At 41.4% G+C, this 25690-nt stretch overlaps 1 protein-coding gene across 4 annotated transcripts in view; it reads left to right on the plus strand.

The window, feature by feature from the left end:
• The first annotated feature begins 9438 nt into the window (after window positions 1–9438).
• The window catches only part of L3MBTL3 (L3MBTL histone methyl-lysine binding protein 3), a 172660-nt gene continuing 156408 nt past the window's right edge, over window positions 9439–25690 (plus strand). Inside the window, exons 1-3 of one of the 4 annotated variants that reach the window (XR_012655534.1) lie at window positions 9439–9537; window positions 11288–11399; window positions 19782–19893. Coding sequence is in view for 3 of the 4 variants with exons in the window: in XM_075063942.1 (XP_074920043.1) it covers window positions 9462–9537; window positions 11288–11399; window positions 19782–19893 (300 nt within the window). In the remaining variant the exon portion in view is untranslated. Of the gene's footprint in view, window positions 9538–11287; window positions 11400–12214; window positions 12236–19781; window positions 19894–25690 lie in introns of those variants that run through there. The other 3 variants (XM_075063942.1, XM_075063943.1, XM_075063944.1) reach the window with 3 other exon arrangements.

A 25690-nucleotide genomic window follows, 5' to 3' on the forward strand; every position in this document is an offset into this window, starting at 1 on the left:
GAAGAGCAAAAAGTTGATGTGAAGGCCGTTCACTGGCATTTACACAAGTGTAAACTGCCAAATTTCAAAGATCCACATTATAGATCTCATATTATATGGGTTTTTTAACTATAAAAACAGTTATATAGATACTTTCTGATTTAGAGAAATGCCATTTTATTATAGTGTGATCCTAGCACTATAGATGTGGACTGGCCTCTTTTTATGGGAGCTTATATAGCTCAGCTAAAATATCGTCTGTTCTCAGCTGAAACTTGACTTATAGTCTGTAGAGGGGAACAAACCTTTTCCTGTGACTTGGAAAAAAATATTCCAGCATTTTTATATATTTAAACCCACTATAATTTTAAACTTTTCTTCCTCATTCAGACACTTTTGGCTCATATCCCTTATTCCCTGAATGGATGCTTGGAGCTTCCTCATTCTTATGCCGGTCAAAGCAAAAGTCTTGTGGGTGGGTAGAGAACATCACTGTTATGGAGTCTGGTTTGTGGTGAAGATTGCTAGGTTGGAAACTTAAGTCCCCAATTCCACAAGCACATGCTTGTGCTTAATTTTACTCTCATGAGTGGTCATATTGACTTAATGAGACTGCTCAGGTGTGTAACATTAAGCAACATGTGCACAGTGTTCCCAGTATATTCAAGTTCTCACCAAAACTACAAGTCACTTCCACTTCTGCCCATAAGGGAAAAGAAAGGAGAGAAGTATCCCATGTTTGGTGCCAAAAGCCTTAACTGCTTCTTGGATGCCAAAGATCTAAACTGTCTTTCATATCTTTCTGGGTGCTTACAATCCCTAACTGTTCCCTGACCATTTGCCAAAACCTCCAGCTACAATAAATGTATGCATTGTCAGTACAAATACCTACTGAATATAAAAAATGTGGAGACAAGATAAAATAGGTTAGATATATCCAGCTGAATAGTGCAGTACCATAATGGTTGTGTTATTCGTTTTAGTATTCAATCAAATCCTCCAATTTTTTGCAATTTACTTGGAAGCTTCCAGAGAATTTTCATTTTGCACAAGAATCCTTCACTGGGGTATCATTCAGAAACCAGGAGTCTTTGGTGCAGAATTTAAGTGAAGTTTGCTGCTGACCATGTGAAAATAAACTACTTTAATAGCTGTCTTTTCAAAAGTTCAGTTCCTCTGGAACCCTTAGTATGTAACAGTTTTGTTGTCACTGGGTACTACATTCAAGGTAAATTGTAAAGATAGAGTAACATAACATAATGGAACGGCCTATTATGTGTACATTAAAAACACGGACATAGTAGTACCCCAACTTGATCTCTATGGGAAAACGGTAATACATACATCTAAGGCTGCTTTGTTTTGGTAGGTGTGGTAAAAGGAGGCTGAATTCTCTACTAGAATGTATTGGTCCCTCTTGACTACTGTGGCAAGATTAATTCATTTAAGCTGCCACACTGGAAGATCATTTCTAATGTTTAAGTTCCCTATTCACACTATGATCATAGTCTAAATACCAGATGACATTTTGGCCAAATTTCATCTTTATATGGCAAGTCGGTGCAAAGCCTCCTTGCCAATAAAGATCCAGAATAAAATCCTGGCCCCACTGAAGTCAATAACAAAACTCTCATTGACTTCAGTAGAGCCAGTATTTCATCCCTGGTGTGTTTACTCCATTCCACTGCAGGAAATACAGAGGAGCAGTCACTATTTTGGCCCAAAGAATTCTTAGAGTTTCCTACACAAAACCTGATGACTCAGACTTGGTGACAATTGTATGTAATTTTCACCCATTCTGAATAGCCAGTATACAGGAGGCAGAGGAAACATATCCCACTAGGGTTCTTTGTTTACTGCCTGTCAGAGGCTAATGGAATGTTATTTCTGTGTATGCATGTGACATGACATCATTGGAAGAATGTTAACAAGAAGGGGAAGTGCTTCCTGTTGTTCTATATTGGGTGCTGGGTTTAATAACTAGCAGAGGATATTTTGTCTTTATTTTTCATTAAAAACACATTTCATAGACCCAGTGGATACCTTTCTTGTCATGATTCCAATTCTGCAGTTCTTATGGAGGCAAAAGTCCTATTAATGTCAAGCAAATCTTTATTCATCTTTGTCATGATTATGGGTTGGCCCTTTTGTTGGTCTCTTTTGGTACTTCCTCAGGTATTCAGCCTCTTGCCCTTACTCATCTTGATTCATCTTGGGGACACGACCTCATGTATACCAGCCACTTCTCACCCTATAGGCAAACTGTGTTTTGGGCACTTGCATTTCCTCCCTTTGGAAACTTGTGACCTGTGATATAATTACCAACAGCCTTCTTAAAACAAACTATTTTAATTTAATGATTGGAACAAAGCATTCAAGGGAAAAAATGATATAAAAACAACAAACAGCCAGTGTGCATACTTAGTGTCATCTAATCTTACACTTCGCTAAAAGCTAAATTAGATAGTTTTCCTCTTAAAATATAGGAGAAGAACCAATTCACATTTTTCTGGCAGGCCCAGATCTTCCTTTATCTGTGGGTTTCTCAAATTGGTTCTCTCCATCTAACTCCCTGTTCAAGTTGTTTTCATTGCTCCCCAAAGAGAAGGGGATAGAGCCATTAAGGTTACCTGCACTGTTATTTCTTAATGACCTTTAAGTTTAAGGGGTTAGATGACTATTATGAAGGGCCTTCTCCCTCTTTCCCTAGGTAGATAGGCTCTGCTGTTCTGTCAGACCCCTAAGGTAAAATATCCATTGCCGTATATGGTCCAGATTCACTATTATTAGTTATTAAAGAGCACCCCCATGTTTGTCACAAATGTCAATGGGAATTTTTGCTGAACGTGGACTGCAGGACAGAACCCTTATTAATGCAACTGTGCCCTTGAGAATGCTGTTTGTCCCTGTGCTGCCTCATCAAAATGCCTTTCCTTTCATGTATTTAAAAATACAGACCTAAATTTTCAAAAGTGACTAGTGATTTTTAGGTGACTCAGTTTTGAGGGACAAGTTTGAGTAAATCTGTCAATGTCATGCTCTGCCGCATAACAGATGTCTCATATGTAGAGTGACCAGATAGCAAGTGTGAAAAATCGGGATGGGGGTGAGGGGTTATAGGAGTCCATATAAAAAAAAAGCCCCAAATACTGGGACTGTCCCTATAAAATCGGGACATCTGGTCACCCTACGCATATGCAGCTGGAGGGAAGGCCTCACATTAAAGGGAAAAGATATTGGCTCTTTCTATCAGTGGTGTCAGGGTACAGGGAGATGAGTGGTTGCTTTTTCACGCACTGCCTATGTGCCTGCTCCCTTTCCACCAGTGAAAAGAGCAAGAGGGGAGGGAGCATTGATGGAGAGCCCAGTGAGGGCTCTCCCCTCATCCCCTGAGCCAGCTGCTGATCACTACAGCCTTCTTTGAACCCAGCCTCCCAAAGCCTACTTTTGAAGTCTGCAATTCACCCTGCTCCCGACTCTCCCAATATACACTCCCGCCACCCCTCAGGCAGTTTTTTGTGCCTTCTCCTCTTTCCCCCACCCCCATTCCAATGCAGTAGGCTTGCCCTCCACTACTCCCTAACTATTCCTTGCTCCAGGCTCCCCAAACCCTCCATTTTCCAGACCTACCTCCCAATACTGCCTAATCCAAGTCCTATAATCCTCCTGGGCTCCCTTAGATCTCACCTTTCTCTGGGTTACCAACTCTCCTCCCACACACTTTTTCTATACCATCCCTCACTTGACTCTGCCTGATCCCCTCAGATCCCCACACTAATCCAGGCTCTCCTGATACCCACTCCATTTGTCCAAGCTCCCAGCCTCACCCTTTAGGTTAGTGGTGAGGAAAACAACCTAGTTGCCTTAATACCCTCCCTTCAGGCTCCTGGGGGTGACTGGCTAGCCTAGCCCCATATTAATTCTCATGGGGCCAGGGAATTCTATTGGGCTAAGGGAGCACTGCCCAACAGAATGAGAATGGTCCTAGCGCCTTCTGCTCAGCAAGCTCCCACACTGGGCCAGTTGAGTTCTAGGCCTGACCTTCATAGGCTGGGACCTGTGAAAGCCTCTCCTTAGCAGGGCAAGTATGGGCAAGGGGGACTCCTGACCACTGGGAAGAGGCTTTCTTAGGGGTCTGACTATCTAGACAGGCCCCAGCACTCAGTTCTTCCTTACCTGTTTTGAGTCAGTTTGGAGAGATGACTCCTTCCTCAGCCTGACTGGGTGGTGAATCCCTTACTCACAACACCTCAGTCTATTCTCTCGGGATGGGACTGAGCCTTGCTGCCTCCTTCCAAATGTCTTCTTACTGTCCTTGGAGGCACCCCCATGGCAATAGCAGCTCATCACTTCCCTTGTCAGAGCAGGGCTACCCTGACAGCTCACCTCAGTTGCCTCACCCCCTGCAGCACCACCTCCCTTCCCTGGGGTACCACCTCCTCCCATGGTCACTGTTGCTCATCCTGCCTGCAGTGAGTGAGCCTATGGTCCTCATCTGCCCCAAGTCAAGGGGCCCCTAGTGCCTAGTAGAAACAAACATAGCAGCAGCAGGGTTTCACAGAAAGCTAGTGGGAACATTAATTGCTTTTTTTGAGGGAAAGAGCAGAATTTGAATTTTTGTGAAGCAGGGCAGAGGCAATAACTTCTTGAAGGGGAAGAGGTATTCTGGAATTCTCCATACCCTACCAGGCATAATTTGTTGCCTTCCCAAACCCTCCCCACTTTTCTTTGCCTGGCTACAGGTCTGCCTTGGTGGAGTGAAGGACATCTCCCTTAGGTGTGCTGGGAGTTCTGTGCATCTCTATGTATGACAGTTTTTGCCAGTGAGAGTCCATAATGCCTCCTACTAGGTTCTTTTTCCCATCACCCCTGGGCTAGTGAGAGTGGCAGGAGGGTACCATATGGGGAGATCAGCTACAATCACTGCTGAGAAAATCACATATGGAACTGCACAGAATTTGGCAGCTATACCTGAGTGACCATAAAGGGCCCTGATATTCAGAGGGCTGGTGCTCAGCACTTTCTGAAAATCAGGTCTTCTTTAACACATTTCCAGTTGGGTGTCTAAAAATGGAGGCATCCAAAATCCCTAAGTCATTTTTGAAAATTTAGGTCTTTTTCTTTGATTTATCTTTAGATATTTGCACAGCTCCCATCTCATTATATAATGACATAATTCTGATATCTAGCCTGAATTGGTAATACAGACTTCTTTTATCATCTTGGATGGTATTTAAACTAAGCTTTGGGATTTTAAATATCAGAGTTGGAAGAGACCTTAGGAGGTCATCTAGTCTAACCCCCTGCTCAAAGCAGGACTAATCCCCAGACAGATTTTTACACTAGACCCCTAAATGGCCCCCTCAAGGATTGAACGCTCAACCCTGGATTTAGCAGGCCAATGATCAAACCACTGAGCTATCCCTCCTTCTGTTGTAAGCTTTGTAAGTAGATGTTCATGCAGGTACTCTTTAGAAAACTAATTAGTATTTGGCAACAGCATCAACACAAACACCTATTCAACTAGAATCAAAAATATTTGCAGGGAAACTAAATTTAGCTATTCCAAAAACTGTCAATAACAATACTCCCAAAAATCACTCTAACCACCATGCAGGTATTCAGGAAATCAGCGTTCAGCATTCTCGGTATTCTGAGTACAAGTGGAGTACTTGGGTTATATGAAATGGTAATGTTAAAAGAACACATTTAAATAATTAATATATTTTTACTCACTGTCTATAACTAACCCATTATTTTGTTACCGTAAATTTGTTGGATTACCCGAATAGGAATGGGGGAAAGATGGAAGAAGAGATTAAAAAAATAGAAGAAGAAACTTTGTTAATCTCAGATTCTTTTTCTCTGATCAAACAGACATCTACTAAAAACTGCTGAGGCAAGGTATTTTCTGTGATGCAACATTCAGACCCAAGTTTAAATACTTGGTTTCAGTTCTAACTTCAAATTTGCATCTGTTTGATCTTTATGACCAAATTCTGTCTGTGGGTGCATTCTCCTGGCTTCCATTGAATTAAAAAGGAGCTAGGCTTGTATATGAAGGCAGAATTTGGACCTGAGTGTAGTTGTTTGTTTCATTATATTCAAAAATAATCATATGCATAGCTTTCAAACTTGCCAATATTAATATTTTGAGAAATGTTTAAGCATGAATCAACACACTTTTTAAAACTAGTGAAATCTATATTTTATACTAGTGAGTTAGATTAAAATAAAACAGAAATTCTTAGAAACGTTACTGAAGTTTTCTGTTTGCAATCGTCAAAGAAAAAAGATGCAAAATATTTCAAACATAAATAAAATATGTTGAGTACCTTATCGGGCATATTCCTTACACAACTTAGTAAGAAATGCACCACTGTGATATGACATAGAAGGGAAAACCAAAGTGATAGACAGAAATTATCGGTTCAGGTGGAATGACCTACACACTGGTTAAATAGTATAGAATTCTATCACTTTTAAAAGGTGATATTTTCTGTAGGACGCAGTTAATTTAATACTATTAGAGAAAAATGTAATTATTTGATACCTATTTGCCTACATGCATCTTAGTAACACTGGGCCCAATGGCTTCAGCTGGAGTTATGGGTAAGATTATGATTACGTTACGGTGGTCACGGAATCTGTGATTTCCAGAAACCTCTGTGACATTTTCTGCTTCAGCCCTCGGGTTGCAGGGCTGGAGCTGTCAGCCAGCAGGGATGCCAGAGCTCTCAGCTGTGGAGGCCCCGCAGCTTCAAGCTGCCAAACCTGGAGCTCTCAGCTGTGGTGCCCCCCCAACCCCTCTCAGTCCCCGTGGGCAGTTGGGGGCCCAGCAGCTCCCAGGCACCTGCCTGGAGCTCCAAGATACTGGAGCTCTGAGCCACAGCATGCCCCCCCACAGGTCTGAGCTACCACAGGCGGCCCCAGGAGTTCTGAGCCACCACAGGAGGTGGGAGCCTCTGGAGCCCCCAGCTGTGCAGTGGCAGGTGGTTCCCAGAGCTCCAGGTAACAGTGGGGTGTCCCCCAGAGTTCCAACCTGGGGCAGGGGCCTGGCAGCTCCCAGTCGCCAGTCCTGGAACTCCAAGCCTCCACGGGCAGCAGGGGCCCAGAGCTCCCATCTGCTGTGAGCACCAGCAGGTGGGTGCTGGACCCCCCCGCCACTCCCCATTTTGTCAGGGTTACTTTTAGTAAACATCATGACAGGTCTATGATGTTTACTAAAAATTACCATGACAGAATCTTAGACTTAGTTATTGGTACTCAGTATTTGTGAAAATCATTTTCTGCATAAATTTAATCTCTTCATTCTTCACTGTGTTAAGGTAAAAAATATTCCCTTTCTTTAGTATCTTTTGGATCTGTGCTCTGTAATAGTTTAAATCTATGGTTTTAAAGTATGTCAGTTATATAATTAAGGTCATACATTTTCTGTAATTTGTTCCTTATTTCATGTTTAGTGAATGGAATTGATGCCTATACAGTGTATCTGACCTAAACAGCTATAAGAAATGTTAGCCATGACACAGTTGTGATGGGCAACACTAAGGCCCCAATTCTGCAAATGCGTCGGGGCTTGACTTTACTACCATCAATGGATCCACCCATGCTAGTAAAGTTAAACAAATGTATAAGTCATTGCAGGACAGAGCCTTAGTAAGGCTCTTATTCAGCAAGGTACTTAAGCATGTGCATAATTTAAAGCACTTGAGTAGCCTCAAGTTAGTATATTCTTAAAACACATATCTTGCTGAATGGGGCCTAAGACTGTAAGATCTCCTTCTCCTGGCAAGGACTGTGTAATGTTATGAATGTATAATGCCAAACACAATGGAGTCTCAATCTTGATTGGGCCTCCAGGTGTCTATTGCAATACATACATAACAAACACTATTTATAATAAAAGTGGCCATTTATTATTTTTTATTTGTTTTCTGTGTAGTCCTTTTAGCTAGTTATCCTTGACCTTCATGGATAAGCACTTGTTGTCATGTGTTAATTTGTTGTTATTGATATTTAGTGCTGATAGTTTGTCATCCACTTGAAATATTAATTCCTGTTCATTATGAATTGTGATCACTTGGGCCTGATGCAGCCATTGACTTCATTTGCATTTCCAAATACAGAACAATTGAAATTTTGAGTATGGATCATTGGCAGGATGAGCAAAAGGAAACACAAGATGCTAAGTCTGAAGAGTTATATATGTTATATATACAAGAATAACAGATAAAATATTGAAAGCTGAAAATTCACTTTTCATTACTTATTTTTCAAACTTAAAGGGAAAAGTAATTCTTCTGTCTGAAAAAATTCTACTTATGCATCCAACAAAGTGGGTATTCACCCACGAAAGCTCATGCTCCAATGTTTGTTAGTCTATAAGGTGCCACAGAACTCTGCCACTTTTATAGATCCAGACTAACATGGCTACTCCTCTGACACTTATTGTTAGACCCCCTATGATACTATAACTACAATTATTGTTCTCTTTTTTCAGTTTATTTACTTTGTACATTTGAGAGCACTCTATGTACAGTCAATTTCATTTTCCCTGTGTAGGTAATTAGGCCTTGTGCCCATGTGCTGCTACACTGAATTCAGTGGGTTTTTCCACACTGGGACTCCACTTGGATGCAGCGATCTGCAGTAGCAGATTAGGGGCCTTCAATTGTCAGTTTTCTTTGTGGACTTTTTGTACTGCAATAAAGGAGAGTTATTGGTAAAAATAGGATATTGTGATAGTGAACTTACAGAAATTGACAGGGAGGATCAAGCAACTGTGATATCTGAAATTACTTTTTAAACTTATACACTAATTTGATTTCAAGCTGTGTCCCTTTATTATTGAAGATTTTAGCATTGCATGAACAATATTTTTATGTAACACAAAATTAGACACTGATACTGCACTGAGCTGGATAAGGGAGGACCCCCCAATACCTATATGAAGCTTCACTATCCGGTGCAAAGGTCTGCTTTGCTAGAGCAGCTTGCAAAATCAGGATCGTAATTATTGTCATGTACTCATCATAAGTTTCACCTAGTTCTATAGTTGTTTTTGTGTGCTTTTTTCTCTATATATGGGTATATTCCTATATTTAAAACGTTTCCCAGACTCTTGGTACTGACTGCACAGATTTAACAGTACCTGATGGGACTTATTACTATAAGATCCTCCCCCTATAAAGAAAAGTAATATTTAAAGGAACCCCAAACCTAAAAATAGCAAACGACTGCTGCATTTTTCTCCTTATTATTCCTTCAACGTCGGCATTAAATCAGTGGAGATGATGCACCTAAGCAGTAGCTGTTGTTTGTGGCTGTATTTTTGGTAACACTGATTACTGCTGCTGCCGCTGCTGCTTCCCGGAGGCTCAGGCGCAGCGGCAGCTACAGCGAGGGGAGGAAGAATGAGACACCCCGGCGGCAGCGGCAGCGGCAGTTTCCCCTTTCCCCAGCCCTGACTCCACGAGCGCATGCTCACTTGTGCCCGCAGCCCTGGACCATATTTGTCAGGACTACTCGAGAGACGGAGAAAGAGAGATTGGGGGGGTAAGAAGCGGTTGGTTCTGATCTAATCTGTGACCCCGTTAGGGCGGTGCAATGCAAACGGCTGGTGATGGTTTTTAATTTCCCCCTTAGGTGAAGATGAAAGTTAGAGAGAGCGCGAGAGATAAAGGGAGACGCACCTCCTCTCCCTTCCTTACGAAACATATCTGGGGAAGCGGAGAAGGGTGTGTGTATGGGGGGAGGAGTAGGGGGCTTCTCCAACCCCACCTCTGGCAGCAAGGATGGAACTTAATGCAGGGGAAAGTGGGCAAGTGACTCTCAAGTGGCTGGAGAGCGGGTGGGTCACTGGGTATCTCCCTAAATAAGAAGTGTGTGAGTGTGAAAGAGGAACAAAAGAGAGCGCGAGAGGTGCCTTGTATTTATTTATTTTTCTTTCCAAACACACGAAGGGTGGACTAGAGAGAGGAGGGAGCTGCTGGGAAATGTGGACAGTGGGGGGGGGGGGGGATTCGAGGGAGGAGGAAGGAGAGAAACATTTTGCAGACCTGCCCCACCAATGAGCTTGTCAGTTGGCTCCATTTAATGACACTTATGGGGCACTGCTGTGTCGCTAGGAACAATGTAACGTGGGTGCAGCGGCTAGGATTTGGAGGGGGGGTGCATGAGTGTGTGCGTGCGAGGTTCATTTGGGCAGGTTCCCGACACCCCAAAGGGAAGAGGGGCGTAAGGGCTCCAGGGGGCAGTGGGCAGAAGACAGAGGCTTTTTCACACCCCGATTTTCGCGTCTTGAAGCGGCGAGCGGTGGCGGCTGCCGGGATATACCGGTTGAACGTGCAGCGTGTCCCTTGTGCAAAGGCCTGTTCAGCGCACGGCAGAGAGAGTTTGCATTTTCTTCTGCTTCTGCACTTTGTGTGTGTGAGGGATATTTAAAATATCATCTCCCAATTTCCGCCATTTTGGGGAAAGTTTGCACACACACACACGTACAAAAAAAGAAAAGCTCCTGGCAATTTTTTAAGAAAGGGGTGGGGGTGGGGGGCAGTCTGGCTGGAGCGTGTTTGGTTCCTGTCGGTGGCGTGTGCGGAGCTTCTCTCTCTGCTGTAGACGTGGGGAGTGGGGTGGCTCCTGGCTCTCCGAGGGGGCTGTCTGCGATTCATGGGGGGCTTGGCTCCTGTCACTCTAGGGACTGTAGGGTTGTGCTGGGGGGCTTCTGAAGGGCGGCTTGTGTGTGTGCGCGCGCGCGCGTGCTGACACACGTGTAGAAATGTGTGTCTAGTTTGGGGGGGCAGCAGTTCCACAAGTTGTGGGTTGTTGCTTACAATATAGATTTGGGGGGGAGTATTCTCCTCCCTCCCCCCGCTTCCTGCAGCCTGTGTGCACAATAACAGGATATCTACCAGCCACTTGCTCTAATGGGTGATGATGCAGAAAGTTGGGGTGGGGGTGGAAGGCGCTCGCACGAAACGTCCGCCCGGCCCCTCCTCAGGACGGGAATGAATGTGGGACACAGAGTGGGCCGGGGGACACAAGTTTTGCTAGGCGGCGGGGGGAGCAGACGTACAAGGGGCGGATTCGAGTTCCTCTCTCCCCCCCCCCCGTTCCTTCCCCCCTCCCATCGTGGGAGCGGACGCGCCCGAGAGCGTGAGAGAAAAGTTTTCGCGAGGGGCTGGCTGCGCCTCCCCAAGGCGGGAGGCTGGGGATGCGGAGAGTAGCTGGCTCCTGGGAGAGCGAGAGTCCTCCCGCAGCTCTGCCTTTACCTTCCCCTTAGGAAGGAGGGTAATTTCTCTTCCAGGGGACTCTGGAGATTGGCTGAGCACGAGCGAGGAGGGTTCACTCGCAAATCTCCCGAGTCCGCCGGAGAGCACTCGCCCTCCTCCCCGGGGGTGGGGATGGAGGAGGAGAAGGTAAGTTTCCCTCTGACTTGGGTTGAGTGAGGGAAGACAACCTCCCCTTCCCGGATCCCGGCCCCGTCTGCCTTACGGGGGTGGGGGTGGGGGTGGGGAATCACAGGGGCCCGGTGCACAAGCAGTGTCCCTCTCTCGTTATGCAACTTCCTCAGGAGCGCTTTGCGCCCAGTTCCTGCCCGCACAACTGCGCGCTCGCTCCTGCGCTCGCCCTCGGCGTGGGCATTGCTGCCGGGCAGGCAGCTGAGCGAGGAGCGCTCCCTTCTGCCTGCCCCCGCCCAGTGCTGAGTCTCTGGCGCTTTAATTGCGCGGGGTAGGTTTTGCCCGTGTTTATTTACTAAGAATCGCGTCGCTCTGTTGTTGCGCAAATCCTCCAGCAGCCTGTGCTGCAGTGGGACTGTTAATCGTGGGGACGCCAGGAAGGTGCATGCAAATACTTTCGGCTTTTTGATTTCTGCCCTAGTTTTCGGGAAGATATGGATCTGAGTTCAGTACTTCAAAGTTTCAAGTGCAGCAAAAGAATGCCGCAAAGGTGGCCAAGGAGGGACCTCTACTGGTGGAACTGAGATATCCGCACTAGGGAGGAAAATGCAAAGTCGGCCTGCAGTTTGTAGTTACCTCTGATTTCCTTTTAGATGTCAAGATTAATCTCAAAAGAATGCTCAGGCAAAAATATCTGATTAAGAGTGTGTTTCTTCTAGTGTTCCTCTACAACTCTAGTGGTACATTTTGAAAAGCGACCAGTGGGCTTTTTAGTCCCAGTTCCCACCTCCTCACTTGTCACTTCTTTTCAGAGGTTGGGTTCTCAGCAGTTCCTGAAAATTAGGCCCCTAAAGGTATCATTTGCAGGCTAGGCACAGAAAAATGCCTAGCTTTTGATATTGTAGGTCACTGTTGTTTTCTTGAAGTATCTTTGTTACTAATAACACCATGTGTAATAAATTTGAAAGTTTTAAAACTAGTTAACTTTTAGGCAGTTTAATTTTGCCGTTTTACTCAAATTGACCACAGCTGGTCATTTTCACTTTTGTTTTTACTCATGAATTGACACCATATTTTTAGGGCTAGCAATAGAAAAGTGAGTGTTGAAATAAAAACCGAAACACCAAGTTTTCTATTCACATTGTTTTAAAAAAGCTGATTTTACCACCCCCCCCAACAAAAACAAAAAAAACTATGTTCTAAAGTAATAAAATATTTATAAGCAATTTTAAACATAATGTGCACTTTAGGAGAGTGATTCCTTACAAAGGAAAATAATCTGATTCCCAGTAGCTTGGGTCACTGACTTTAATATTAACATCTATGAGAGAGAAACTAGAGATTGAAGATGCTGGGTCATTTTGTTTAAATTCTGAGAAGTGTGGGTTATTGGCATTCTCTGTAGTAGATGTTCAACTGCTATGTACAGTCTAATTTTTTTTAATGAATCAAGCAAATGAAGTGCTGATGGATCTGTCATCTCTTTGGGAGACTATAGTGTAATAAATATATTTGTTATGAAATGTTCATTTACATTTAATTTGCTGTTAATGTTATATCTTTCATTTTAAGTCAGCTTCATTTAATCACTTTATCTAGAAGGGTGCTTTTAAAAGTCCCAAGAGCTTGTAAGAAAAAAAGGAATTGTTTGACTACATTGTGAATGTTTGTTTTCCTCTTAATGAGCAAACACTTGTTGAGTTTAATTGGGCTTCACCTGTTGTGTGTGGAGAGAGCAGAGGGATTGCTGATTGAATGGGTGACTTTATTTTTTGTCTTACTTTATTTACCCTTCGTCTTTTTTTATGCTGCTTATAATTAGGATGGAGGCGTGTGTATCGTGTGGAGGTAGGGACTGAGGAATCAATGGCTGCACAACATGGTGATTACAAAAGAAAGAGAGTGATTGTAGTAGTAGCTTGTTGTAGTACTTCAAGAGCAGATCTGCTGATCATAAGAGCAAATGTGGTGTGAACTACATGAAGTCTGAGAGAAAGAAAAGTCTGTAAATGCAATAATGCAGTGGCTATATTAAGAGCTGGAGAGACTTGAATTCTTTGTTAAAGACAAAGTGACAGATGGGAGCTGGTCGCTGAGCAGAAAAGAATGGCCAACTATGCAGTGAAATTAACTAGGGGGCTCTTATTTCTCCTAAAAATGAATATTTCAAAGTAAGTGAGATGAAGTGCAGTAGAAAGATTCCATGAAGTACAGTCCTGTCCAGAGAGACATCCAATCAGGAGTTGTGAAGAACCAGTGCTTTTAGTCCAAGGAACAAATAAAAGTAGGCTGAAGTTTATTGTAAATCTTGGCCATCTGGCTCAAATAATTAAGAGAAACTATAGAACAGGACATCAGAGTTCTTTTACTTAGAAATACCGTTGATTTAGATTAAATCTCCACTCAGGACTGCATACACCATAACAGATTACACAACTGATCAAGTGGTTCTCTTGAAAAATTTTTTCTTTGTGTTATCTCTAAACAAAATTGGAGATACCAGTGATAGACTTTTTTAGATTGGTGGTGTAGCTGTTTACTGAGTAAGTATTTCTATGGTGCTCTAAACTATAGATAGTTAAAAAGACATATTAAACAAGGGCTGTTTCTGTTAGAAAATATTGGCCATTTTCTAGCAATGGTGCAGCAGTATTAGTGTTAGCAATGGTGTAAACACACAGGTAGAGATGGGGCTCAGATGCAAACATTGTTGCAAATGCACTGTTGCTGAAAAATGGGTGCTAGATTTTCTAGTATAGGTGCAGCTGAAGAATATTTATGGAGAAAAACTTTAAACTGTCATACTGATAGGGAGGTACAACCATATGGAAGTGTTGCTGGAGAATCCAACGAAGAGGAAAGACACAACAACTAAAATAAGAAAATGGATAGAAAGGAGATAGAAATAATATTAAAGGGATACACCCGAAAAGCTACTCAGTTTTTAAAAAGAGTAAGTTACAAATTATTATCTGCACTTGGATAATAATTTGTCCAGTGTTGATTTTTTTTTTTTAAGTAGCTTATCTCCCAGTGGCTAAATTAAAGATCTCCATGAACATTTATAGGAACCTGACTGATTATGTACAGTAAGCTTCACTTTTTTCCATATCTAAAGTGCTGTCAAATGCACAAAGTAAACAAACTAAAAAGAGAGAGATTTTTCTCTAATATCTTTTCTTTAGTTGTATTTGGTGTTTGTGACAACAGGACTTAAAAGGGACTCAGGAGTGTGACTTTTTCTAGTTCATGGCACCCCTGTAAGTAGTGAGGGGAAAAAATTAAGAAAGAAAGAAAAATGTTAGTGTGTAGGAGGAGTAAGAGTGTGAAATATACCCAGCTTGTTTCCCACAGAGGATAATTAAATGATCACTTAAAGGGATAGTGGGCCTAATCTAGTAATTTTACAGTGAGGAAGGGGTAATTCTACTGCCTAGTATTCCAACAAATGCAGTCCCACTGCATTTGTTGTCAATGGGACAATAATTTACGCAGATCTGTAACTAGAAAAGGAGGAGCCTGGGTTGTCTGTGGAGAGGCTTTTTGCAGGTGCAATGTCTAACTTTCCCTGCATGTGGCTTTGTGGGGCATAGTGGTGCTGGTATTTTTCAGCCTACCTGTGATACTAGGTTGCCTCATTTTTGCTCTCTGCAGTAACAGCAACCCTTGAAAATTTTCACTTAGTTTAAGGGCTGAGCCGCTGCTACTTATGAGTCCATCACTGGTACCATAAGAGAAAATGGATAAACTTTCAGCTCCCATTGGATAAAGGTTATAGATTAATAGGTTGGGAGCCCTAATGCATTTTTTCGCCATCTGACCCACACACTTTCACTCTTATGCATTACAGCAAAGACATTTGCATGTCTGTCTAATCTACTTACCTAGGTCCCATATACTAAACCCATCATAGTGGTACCTAAGTATCTGAAAAGAGTGATATACAAGCAGGTTCTTTTGCCCCGGTAGTTATATTTCTAGTTATGAGATCCACTGTCTTCATTGCTGAGTAATTCTGTAATGAATAGGGCCCACTCTCTGGCTAAAAAATTATACATACAAGTTCTCTTCAATTTCCAGATAAGACCTTAGATTATCAGAACTTGGGTAGATGACAGGTAATTTTTTCCAGCATTGACTTAAATAATGAATGCTTCTATTAGCATTGATTTTTGACGCATATAGTACCTAACCTTACAATTACTTTTTTAAAAAATACTTGCACATTTAATTGACATATCCCTCCCATATCTTTGCTTGAAATCTTTAAGTAGAGAAGCTTGCAACGGATGACACTATCTAATTTTTTTAATTCTATTATTCTTTGTAAGTGTCTGTTCTGTGATGCATGCATTACTTATTAATTCCAGTTGGTAAAGATAAATGCTTTTCTAATGAAGGTGTGGAATCTTATTTCAGATACTTGTTTGTTTTAATAAAAATACGTTAAATATGTATAAAGCAGAATGCTCATATTCAAATATTTAAGCTGTGCTTTGCCTCTTCAAATCACCGCAGAAACATTAATTAATCCTCACAACACATCTGAAAATATTATGTTTTACAGATGAGAAAACTAAGGAGAGAAGTGATTTTTTTCAAGGCATATGACAGATGCTGCCATAGGTTCTAATCTAAAGCTCATTGAAGTCAATGGAAAGGTTCTCATTGATTTCAATGGGCTTTGTATCAGGCTCTTAGAACTCAGATGTTCTAAGCTCTTAGTGTAATCTAACAATTAGGACATAGAAATGTCTCTTGCTGTTAAGGTTTGGCATAATACTTCCGTTATTTGGCCACAACTTCTCTCTATATGACTACTATTTTCATAAAGCACCATATATGATTTGCAAAATGAGGTATTATCAATTCAAAGAACCATCAAATCAATGCTTTAAAGGATAAAAAGAAAATGTGTCGATAGATACACAGTAGTCTTCATTATTCTGTATTATTTAGATGTAGATACAGCATATGATTTTTATCCTTTCCTTTAATTTCTTCACTGCTGTTCTAATTTCTTTTGTTGGCCTGTTTCTTTCTCCTTACCACCTACAGCAGAGGAAGTCGTTTAGAGCTAGCAGTCTCAGATTTTTCATCATTTTTATATTCAAGACCCCAGAAAGCCAGGAAGCAGCGATTTTTGTCGAATACAGGTGCCTCTGGCAACTAAACTTGTTATTGGTCAGCACAATATAACAGTCCCATGGTATTATCAGCCCATGGAGAGAGGGCTGTCCTGAAGTCTGGCAGAGAGTGCCAGCAATTGAAAATAAAAATTGTGCCTGTAATGTTGGGTTAATTTGAAAAAAAGGAAAAACAGTAATGAGTTTTGTTTGCATCCTGAACCCTATTTTTTTTTGCTCTGTTTTTTATGCTTGCCGAACAGTAGAGTCTCTAAAACATGTTAATCACGTCTTGAGGCCAGCAATGGAGAGAAATGGTTAGCTACGATCAAATTAATATGTGTACGGCCTGCTTGAGAAACACATACATAAACACTTTTATAGTCAATATTCCCTTTTCTTCCGTCTCTTAAAAATATATATCTTGTGTAAGAAGATTAGGTTGGTTATTTTCCTTCCTAATTAAGTCTTCTCAAATGACTACAGAGCATTCTCAGTGCTGGGAGCAGCACCAGCAGAGACTGGGGAGACAGCTGTAACTTCTGTCTGCCCCTCCCAGTAAGAGGCAAGACCTTCTCTGGCGAGGCATTAGCAATGTGGGAGAAGCATGCCTCAGCAGCCTTAAGCCATTAGAACACTTACACTATAACGAATAAACCTACAGATTGGATTACTGCAGTGTGCTGTAAACAGGGGGATATTTTAAGATTACTTGGAAACTTCAGCTAATACAGAATGCAGCTGCCTATTTGCTTAGCCAGGCTCCTCAGAGCACATTACTCCAGTCATCTTAAAACTGCATTGGCTTCCAGTTTGTTTCCAGATACAGTCCAAGTTGTTAGCTCCTTATGGTTTGGATCATGTGTTTCCGCGAGAGGGCTGCCTCTGTCTTTGGGTCCTACCACTGTATTTTAGATCAGCTGCAGCATGCCCAGATTTATATGTCTGCAAGTTGGAGAGGGGATTCATGGTGGATCTTAATTTTGGAATTCACTTCCTTCCTTGGTCAGATGGAGTTAATATCTGTTGACCTTTGATGATATCTGAACATTCCTCTCACTATAAATGTTAGACTATTTATATAATTTTTTTGCAGGTCTGGGATTTGTTTAGTTTACACTGCGCTGGTGTAGATTTATTTATACTTTTTTATTAAAAAAGAATTGTACATGCACCTAGAACACATTTTATAATTTCATTATATTTAATCATAGACATTAGAGATAAAAAACATCCAGTTCATCTTCCTGCCAATTCAAGATTGTTCCTCAAAGTATGTAAAGTTTTGTCACAATACTCTCTTTAGGCCCAGATGTCTGCCTCTCAAGTCTCTGAACCCCAGTTGTCATGTGCACGGGATCAGTGGTTCCTCACTGATGTCCTAACCCTTACTCATCTTGCGTAGTACCTCTTTAGTGGGACTATTAATGAAATAAGACATTACTCACAGTGGGTAAATGTGGCAGAATCAGGCCCTGGGAGAACTACTGCTAAAAATGGGAGAAAAACCTACTGAAATCTAAAAGCTATCACAATTGTGGACACAAAAATGGAGACTAAATATTGAAATGACCGCTTCTAAGGGAAAGGTGGACAACGTAACCTAATCTAATTGCGTACTGTTCCTTGAGTTGGAGCTGTTTGAATAACTCAAAAACATTTTTATTCTCAAACTTTTACTCATAAAATTTCAAAAATACTAAATTCCCTTCTGCTATGTTTACACCCCTTTCTTAAACTCTGCTTTCTGTGACTGAACAAGTGAGTAAATTCACTTAGAGCAGTAAAAGCAGCAGAGAATCCTGTGGCACCTTATAGACTAACAGACGTTTTGGAGCGTGAGCTTTCGTGGGTGAATACCCACTTCGTCAAACGCAGGTGTTTAGAGCAGTGTTTCTGTAAACAGCATATTTTAAGAACAGATTGGAGAAAATTTGTGGGAAATTGATTTTGAACTTTTAAACAGGAACATTCCCACCAGAAACCTGTTTCGAAGAGTAATGCTCAAACACTTGTGGAACAGAGACAGTACTGTGTGACTTACATGTCCAACTGAAACCAATCAACATTTCGAATTTCGTATATTGAATATATGCAACAAACTGCTTGCAAACAATCTGCAAGCTAAATTTTAGACTCAGAAAGTATTTTGTAAATAAATATGAATAGCCACTAAAGTTGAAAAAACTGTAAGCTGCTAATGGACATTTCATGAACCAAAAGAGAAACTAAATTATTGGCTACAAATAATTCACTTGTACAGATTATAGTAGTCTTTATTAAAAAAAAAAAGTTTACTCTGGTTTCACTTTGAACAAACAGAAAATCAAGTGCAGTCCCATAATTTGAAGATTCTTGGGTTTACAAGAATATGAGGAAGGTGAAGAGTTAATAGCCTTTGTTGACAAATGACTGCTTGAGATTTTGCAGTTCAGTGTAACTGATGACCCTTTCATGATTGCGAGGGGGATTGGATTACAATCCGGGAAAGTGACAAGTGCTGTATAACTATTATTTCTTGTGTAACTGATTTGAGAGAGACTCCTCAAGCAGCAAAGGGCATTGAAATCCATTATTTATAAGGGTAAACATCCTTTTTCTTCTGGGTTTGCTACAGCGAAGCAAAAGGAGATCTAGTAAAACAACAACACTCCGTGTGTGTGTGTGTGTGTGTGTGTGTGTGTTAATATATATTTAAGAAGATGTTTGCATAAAGTATTATATACTTTATGTTCAACTTCATGCCTGGAGTACAGACTATTTGGAAGATTTATTTTATTCTGAGTCAGCCAGCAAACACTATTGTGTACTCTAGAAGTGAGGTTTAATTTGGGCTTGGGTAAGAAACTCACCTAAGCATATTACCAGCTATAAAGAAGAACTAGCTCTCCTAATCAGTACTTAACATATATGCTTGTATTTGTTTCTTGCTTCCTCCATCTATAAAAAATACAATTTTGTTATGTAAGCCTGTGTGCAATTTGAATTTTCTGATTGCCCTCATATCCAGCCTATCTCCATTAATGAATGGTGGATGGACTGCTGGTGGATTTATTTATTTATTAAAGGATTGCTAAAGATAGATGCCTTACTTTTGTGGCGTTGGCTCATATTTTCTGCATCTTGATAAATCAAGTTATGTGCGTTCTGGATGTGAGTGGAAGGACAATTTAATATTCATTGTGTGAAGTGTGCTTGAAGAAATGTCCATGAATGAAACATCAGCTCGGAGTTAGGTTTTATCTGAAAATGTTTTCTCTTTTATTTTTTCCAGTGCATGCATCATGAATGAATCTGCGTCGAGTGCAAGTGGCCAAGAGTTTGATGTATTCAGTGTTATGGACTGGAAGGATGGCATAGGTACACTGCCAGGAAGTGACCTGAAGGTAAGATAATGTAATGTATTTTTAAAAGACCGTAATAAAAACTGTATAAATGCGTAGGGAAGAGGGGGGAGTATGTGTCACTCACTGGTCAGCAGGTGTTGTGTTCCTCTCTGCGCCTGGTCCACAGAGGATATTAGTCTGTTACAGCCCTCAGCTAAAGGCTATTTAAGCTGAATGATTAGAAACTCATGCTTTTAGCTCTAGAGGACCCTGGTTTAATCCCTAGTGTCTGTTAAAATGGCAGCTGTCACACAGAGGGTACGTCTACACTACGGGATTAGTCCGATTTTACATAAACCGGTTCTGTAAAACAGATTGTATAAAGTCGAGTGCACGCGGCCACACTGAGCACATTAATTCGGCGGTGTGTGTCCATGGTCTGAGGCTATTGTCAATTTCTGGGGCGTTGCACTGTGGGTAGCTATTCCGTAGCTATCCCATAGTTCCTGCAGTCTTCCCTGCACCTTGGAATTCTGGGTTGAGATCCCAGTGCCTGATGGGGCAAAAATCATTGTCGCGGGTGGTTCTGGGTAAATGTTGTCACTCATTCCTTTCACCAGGAAAACAACGGCAGACAATCATTTCGTGCCCTTTTTCCCTGGATTGCCCTGGCAGACACCATAGCACGGCAACCATGGAGCCCGTTCAGCTTTTTTTTTTCTGTCACCGAATGTGTACTGGGTGCCGCTGACGGAGGCGTTACTGCAGCGCTACACAGCAGCATTCATTTGTTTTTGCATGATAGCAGAGACGGTTATCAGTCGTTCTGTACCGTCTGCTGCCATTGTAAATTGGCAATGAGATGATGGTTATCTGTCGTTTCGTCGTTGCGCGTCATGGGTCCCGCGAGGTCGGCTGGGGGCCAAAGGAAAAAGGGAAGACTGCCCCGAGTCATCCCCCTTAGCATCAAAATAGAGTCACGGCCTAAAGAGGCAGTGTACTACAGAACAGTGGACAGAACACAGCTGCCCGTGTAGATCCCAGAAAGAAGACTGGCGGCATCACAAGGTGCCCGGCAACAACCCACCCGGCTTCCTCCTCAAACTTCCTGGCTACTGTGCAGTGGCCCGACATTGGTCAGAAATTATAAGAAGGCGGAAGAAGAAACAGGGATTGTTAGGAATAAAAGAAGGGGAGCGCCTTCGCTGCGCATGACAGTCCAGGCAGAACATAAGCGGTTGGGGAGAGAGCCAGCTCCCACGCTAAGATAGTCAGGCAGTACAGAATCGTTTCTTTAACATGAAGAGAGGGCTTGAATGAGCCAGCCCCAGTCTAGGATGAAGACGGACCTAGCCGTTCGGTACAAACGGAAATGACCAGGAAATTCCTATTTGCTTAACATCAGGCGCCCCCAGCGCACCTGAGCACCAACACCCGGGCTGATGGGAGCAGAGAGCAGTCATATTGTACTGCTCACGGGGAGGAAAAACTGAACTGCTCTCACTGCCAGCATGCGTCGCCCAGCAGCATAGACTGGGACAGTGAAAAAAGCAAGAACGATGTCGTCCTTTTCTTCACGGGTGGGGGGAGGAGAAATTGAGAGCTCCGAACCCGCAGGACAGCGGAACCTACAGGCACGGGCTGCTCACCGAGAATCAAAATACTTTTCGGAGCGGCTGTGGGTAGCTGGAGTCCCATACCCTTTCCCCTCCAGAGCACATGGATCTGGCTCGTTAGCTTTCAGCAGCCGTGTAGCTGGAATGTCTTCAACGCTTTGGATTCGCTTTGTAACGAGCTCATAGAACAGAGTGTTCCCCATACAGTGATCAGATCCAGTATCTCGTACGGCCAGCTGGAGCTCTTTGGATTGGGACGGCAGCCCTGCGACAGAACTCCAACGGACAAACAGAAATGAAATCAAAATTGGCGGCTTTCCGTTACCGGCCACTGCACGCAGTTCAGAATGGCACAAGAGATCACAGGTCACTGTGGGAACTCGCGAGGCCAATCATAATGGCGCCACACAACCCTAATCCGAATGGTAAACGGATTAGCCCACCCGCCTGGGGAGGAGACAGAAACAGCGATATAGAGCCCTAGTCAGATAAAGGCTGTCGGGGACGCTGCGCCGTAATCGGTTAACCGCCAGCAAAAAGCGGTTAAACGGTTGGGAACCAGGCCGAGACAACACATATTACAGGATGAGAGAAAAATCTAGCCAGAATCAAGGTCCAAAAGCAAATTAATCTCGAAAGCTGAGGCTGAACAATCAACATAAAATGAACTGTATTAAGTCTAGCGTGGGCGGGTGTTCTGTGGTCCCGCAGGAGTTGGGAGTATTGCTGGACTAAAACCGGAGAGAGCTCTCGTAGCCATAACTCTCTCTCCACCCAGAGAGTACTCATCCACCTTTTTCCTAACTCAATCATCATTGAAAACATGCACACAAACAGGGAAATTCACCCAAAGGAGTATCCAAATGAATAGTCTGACGTTAAACAGTAAATGGAATAGAATACTGGTATCCTCCAATAACTATGACTGCAGTACGTAGAGGTAAATGATAAGACCCATTAAAATCGAATACGAAAGTAAAAAAAAAATATACATTATGTAGTGTCGGTTTTCTTAGCTCACCTGCTGCAGCAAGACCTCAACGGCGTACCAGAGATAGCTGTAATCGAGACCATTTCTCACAAATGTATAAGGAAATAGATTTATGTAATCCCCAATACAGGAGGGTTTAAATACATGTTTAGAACGGGTCTCGAATCAGTTGGAAAAGAACAGAGTACTTGTGTACAGAGACTAACAATGTATGAGCATCAGGTGCGTGGCTACAGCCTTCAAAAAGGCAGAAGGAACAATTAGTAAGAAGAAAATAGAAACAGAGAACATGAAAAGGTGAAGTACCTAAACCAACTGTAGATGCTATTAATTGATGACATGATCAGCAGGATGAAAAAAACTTTTGAGTGATCATCAAGGTGGCCCATTTTAGACAGTTGACAAGAAGGTATGAGGATACTTAACGTGGGGAAATAGATTCAACATCTTGATGATCGCTACAAAATTTTTTTTCTCCTGCTGATAATAGCTCATCTTAATTAATTAGCCTTTTACAGTTGGTATGACTACTTCCACCTTCTCATGTTCTCTGTATGTATATATATCTCCTCACTATATGTTCCATTCTATGCATCTGATGAAGTAAGCTGTAGCCCACGAAAGCTTATTCTCAGATAAATTTGTTAGTCTGTAAGGTGACACAAGTACTCCTGTTCTTTTTGCAGATACAGACTAATACAGCTGCTACTCTGAAACCTTTCCTTGATAAATGGCTCTGGGTTAAAGAACTGTATGTCCACTGGTGTTTTAAGATTGTGTTGTTGGAATGAAGTGCCCTAGAAAGTGGGAAATGAGTTTCAGATTTAGGATAAATATACACCTCCTATCCCCATATAACGTCCTCTGGAGCCAAAAAATTTTAATGCGGTTATAGGTGAAACTGTGTTATATTGAACTTGCTTTGCTCCGCCGAAGCGTGCAGCCCCGCTCTCCCCAGAGCACTGCTTTGCTGCGTTATATCCGAATTTGTGTTATATCGGGTTGCGTTATATCGGGGTAGAGGTGTATTATAAATGTCTTTTTGACTACATTACATTAAAAATAATATTTTGGAATGCTTAAGGAATTGGATGGACAGAACATATTGCAATGCCATTGTATAAATCAGTGGTTTACCCTTAGCTGGAGTACTGTGGTTAGCTCTAGTCACCTTATTTCAGACAAGAGAGAGCAGAAACCAGGGTGGATTGCTTTGATAGTGAGTTAAGTTACCAATCTTAATAATGATTTAAATCAGCAAGCAGGAAGCCTTGATTTAAATAATAGATTATGATTGAGTCTTGCATTTGTACTTTCTAGTTATTTTCCTAGTGAGAGGTCAATTTCATTGGTTGGTAACTATTGAAGTATGTTGATGGGCAACTAAATATATCCTTTATACTAAATTGGTGCTTCTTTCTGCCAACTAGGAGGGTGCACTACATCTGTACACGTTTTTAAGCAGTTGCATAGCTTACCTTACATTTATTCAGATACTTAATTTTTTACATTTTTCGGTTAGAAAATGGTGAATGATGCATTTCCTGTTTACTAGATTATTAATTTATTTTTTATTGGGAATTCAAATATAATAGTGCACAAAAAATAGCTTTTAAAAATTAAGTAGAACTACCTTAAATATGTTAGATACCTAAGAATTTTTTTATCAAAAAGTTTATCAAAACGTTTTGCATTAAAACTAATTTATTAAACAAAGAAGGCATTGCCTGTAGTTAGTAAATTGAACTGATTGTTTCTGATTATCATGTCCTTCAAGTTTTTAGAACTAGTAGAATTTACTCTTTCACCTAGTTTTTATTCATAGATTGGAAGAGGAAAACAAGTCTTCCTGGGTTTTTTGTTTTGTTTTTAACTTCCAATTGGTTTATTAAGTTTTGAATGAACTAGTCATTGAACTGAACTAGTTGAATTAACTGAAATAAAGAAAATATTCTCTCTGCACCAGCAGAGAAGGGTCTTGCTTTCAAAAACTGGTTCAGCACTTCAACAAACTCAAGTTCCAGGTGCTTAGCCAGTGATTTCCATGTAGTCAGTGGTTTGATTTTCTTTAAAACTTGACATCAAACATGTACTGCTTAATGTTATTTTTGTATTTAATTTAAATTATTTAAATAAGTGTTAGTAAGTATAGGGCTTGACATAGGTTATCAATCTCAAATTTAATTTTGAATAAGGTTATTTAATTTAATAGGTTAATTGAATTTAAAATAAAAAAATCCAATTTCAGTAAAAGAATCTGCTTTATTTTTTTTAAAATAAATCGTTAATTTTTATCCCCACTGTGGCAGAAACAGAAGTGGCTCAAAGATGAGTAAGAAAATTATTAGAGGCATGGAAAAACTTCCATGTGAAGAGTGATTGAAAAGATTGGGTCTGGTACCTGAGGCCCCAAATCAGGTATGCACTAAGTATATGGTTAAGTATATCCCTCTTCAGGAAAGCATGAACTTAAATTTAAACATATGCTTAAATTCCCTAGACTTTTTAATTGGATTTAAGCATGTGCTTATATGCTTGGTGGATAGGGATGCTTTCCTGAATCTGGACTTTAGAGAAGACACAAGTAAGAGGGAATACAATAAAAGTATACAAAATACTGAATGGTATAGAGAAGGCAGATTAGGCAAATCTATGAATCCGTTCTCATAATCTAAGAACAAGGGAATGTTAAATGAAACTGAAATGAAAGGCAGAAGATATAAACTGGTGAAAGAAAATACGTTTTCACAGAATGCACAGTTAGCTTGGAGGAATGCATTGTCACATGATCTCAGAAGCTTAGAAGACTGCACAAACAGATTGGGTGTTTATGTGATAACAAGCATATCTAGAATTAGAGTAAGGATTTAAAAACACGTTTTGGAAGGAATATAAACATTTATGCTTCAAGGCATAAGCCAACCTCTAAGTAGTGATGGTTAGGAAGAAACTTTCCTGGTAAATAGGGTATTCCATAGCAGCTTGTTGCAAAGTCTTGTTCCTTATACTGAAGCCTCTTTTGCTAGCCACGTTACTCCAGGGCCATTGGTCTTATCCACTGTTGCAGTTCCTATGGGGAAAAAATGTAAGATGAAAAAAATAAAAGCTATTTATCTTCTGAAACGTATTGTTTCCTTGATCCTGTGTTGTTCATCTTGGATGGATTAATTTTTGCATTTTCTGAGTTTTTTAAATCAAGATTGTTTTTTTTAAGAAACCTTCTCTACTTCAAACAGTAAGTAATTTTGGG

The sequence above is a fragment of the Chelonoidis abingdonii genome, chromosome 3 (assembly GCF_003597395.2).
Source record: "Chelonoidis abingdonii isolate Lonesome George chromosome 3, CheloAbing_2.0, whole genome shotgun sequence".
Taxonomy (NCBI): Eukaryota; Metazoa; Chordata; order Testudines; family Testudinidae; genus Chelonoidis; species Chelonoidis abingdonii.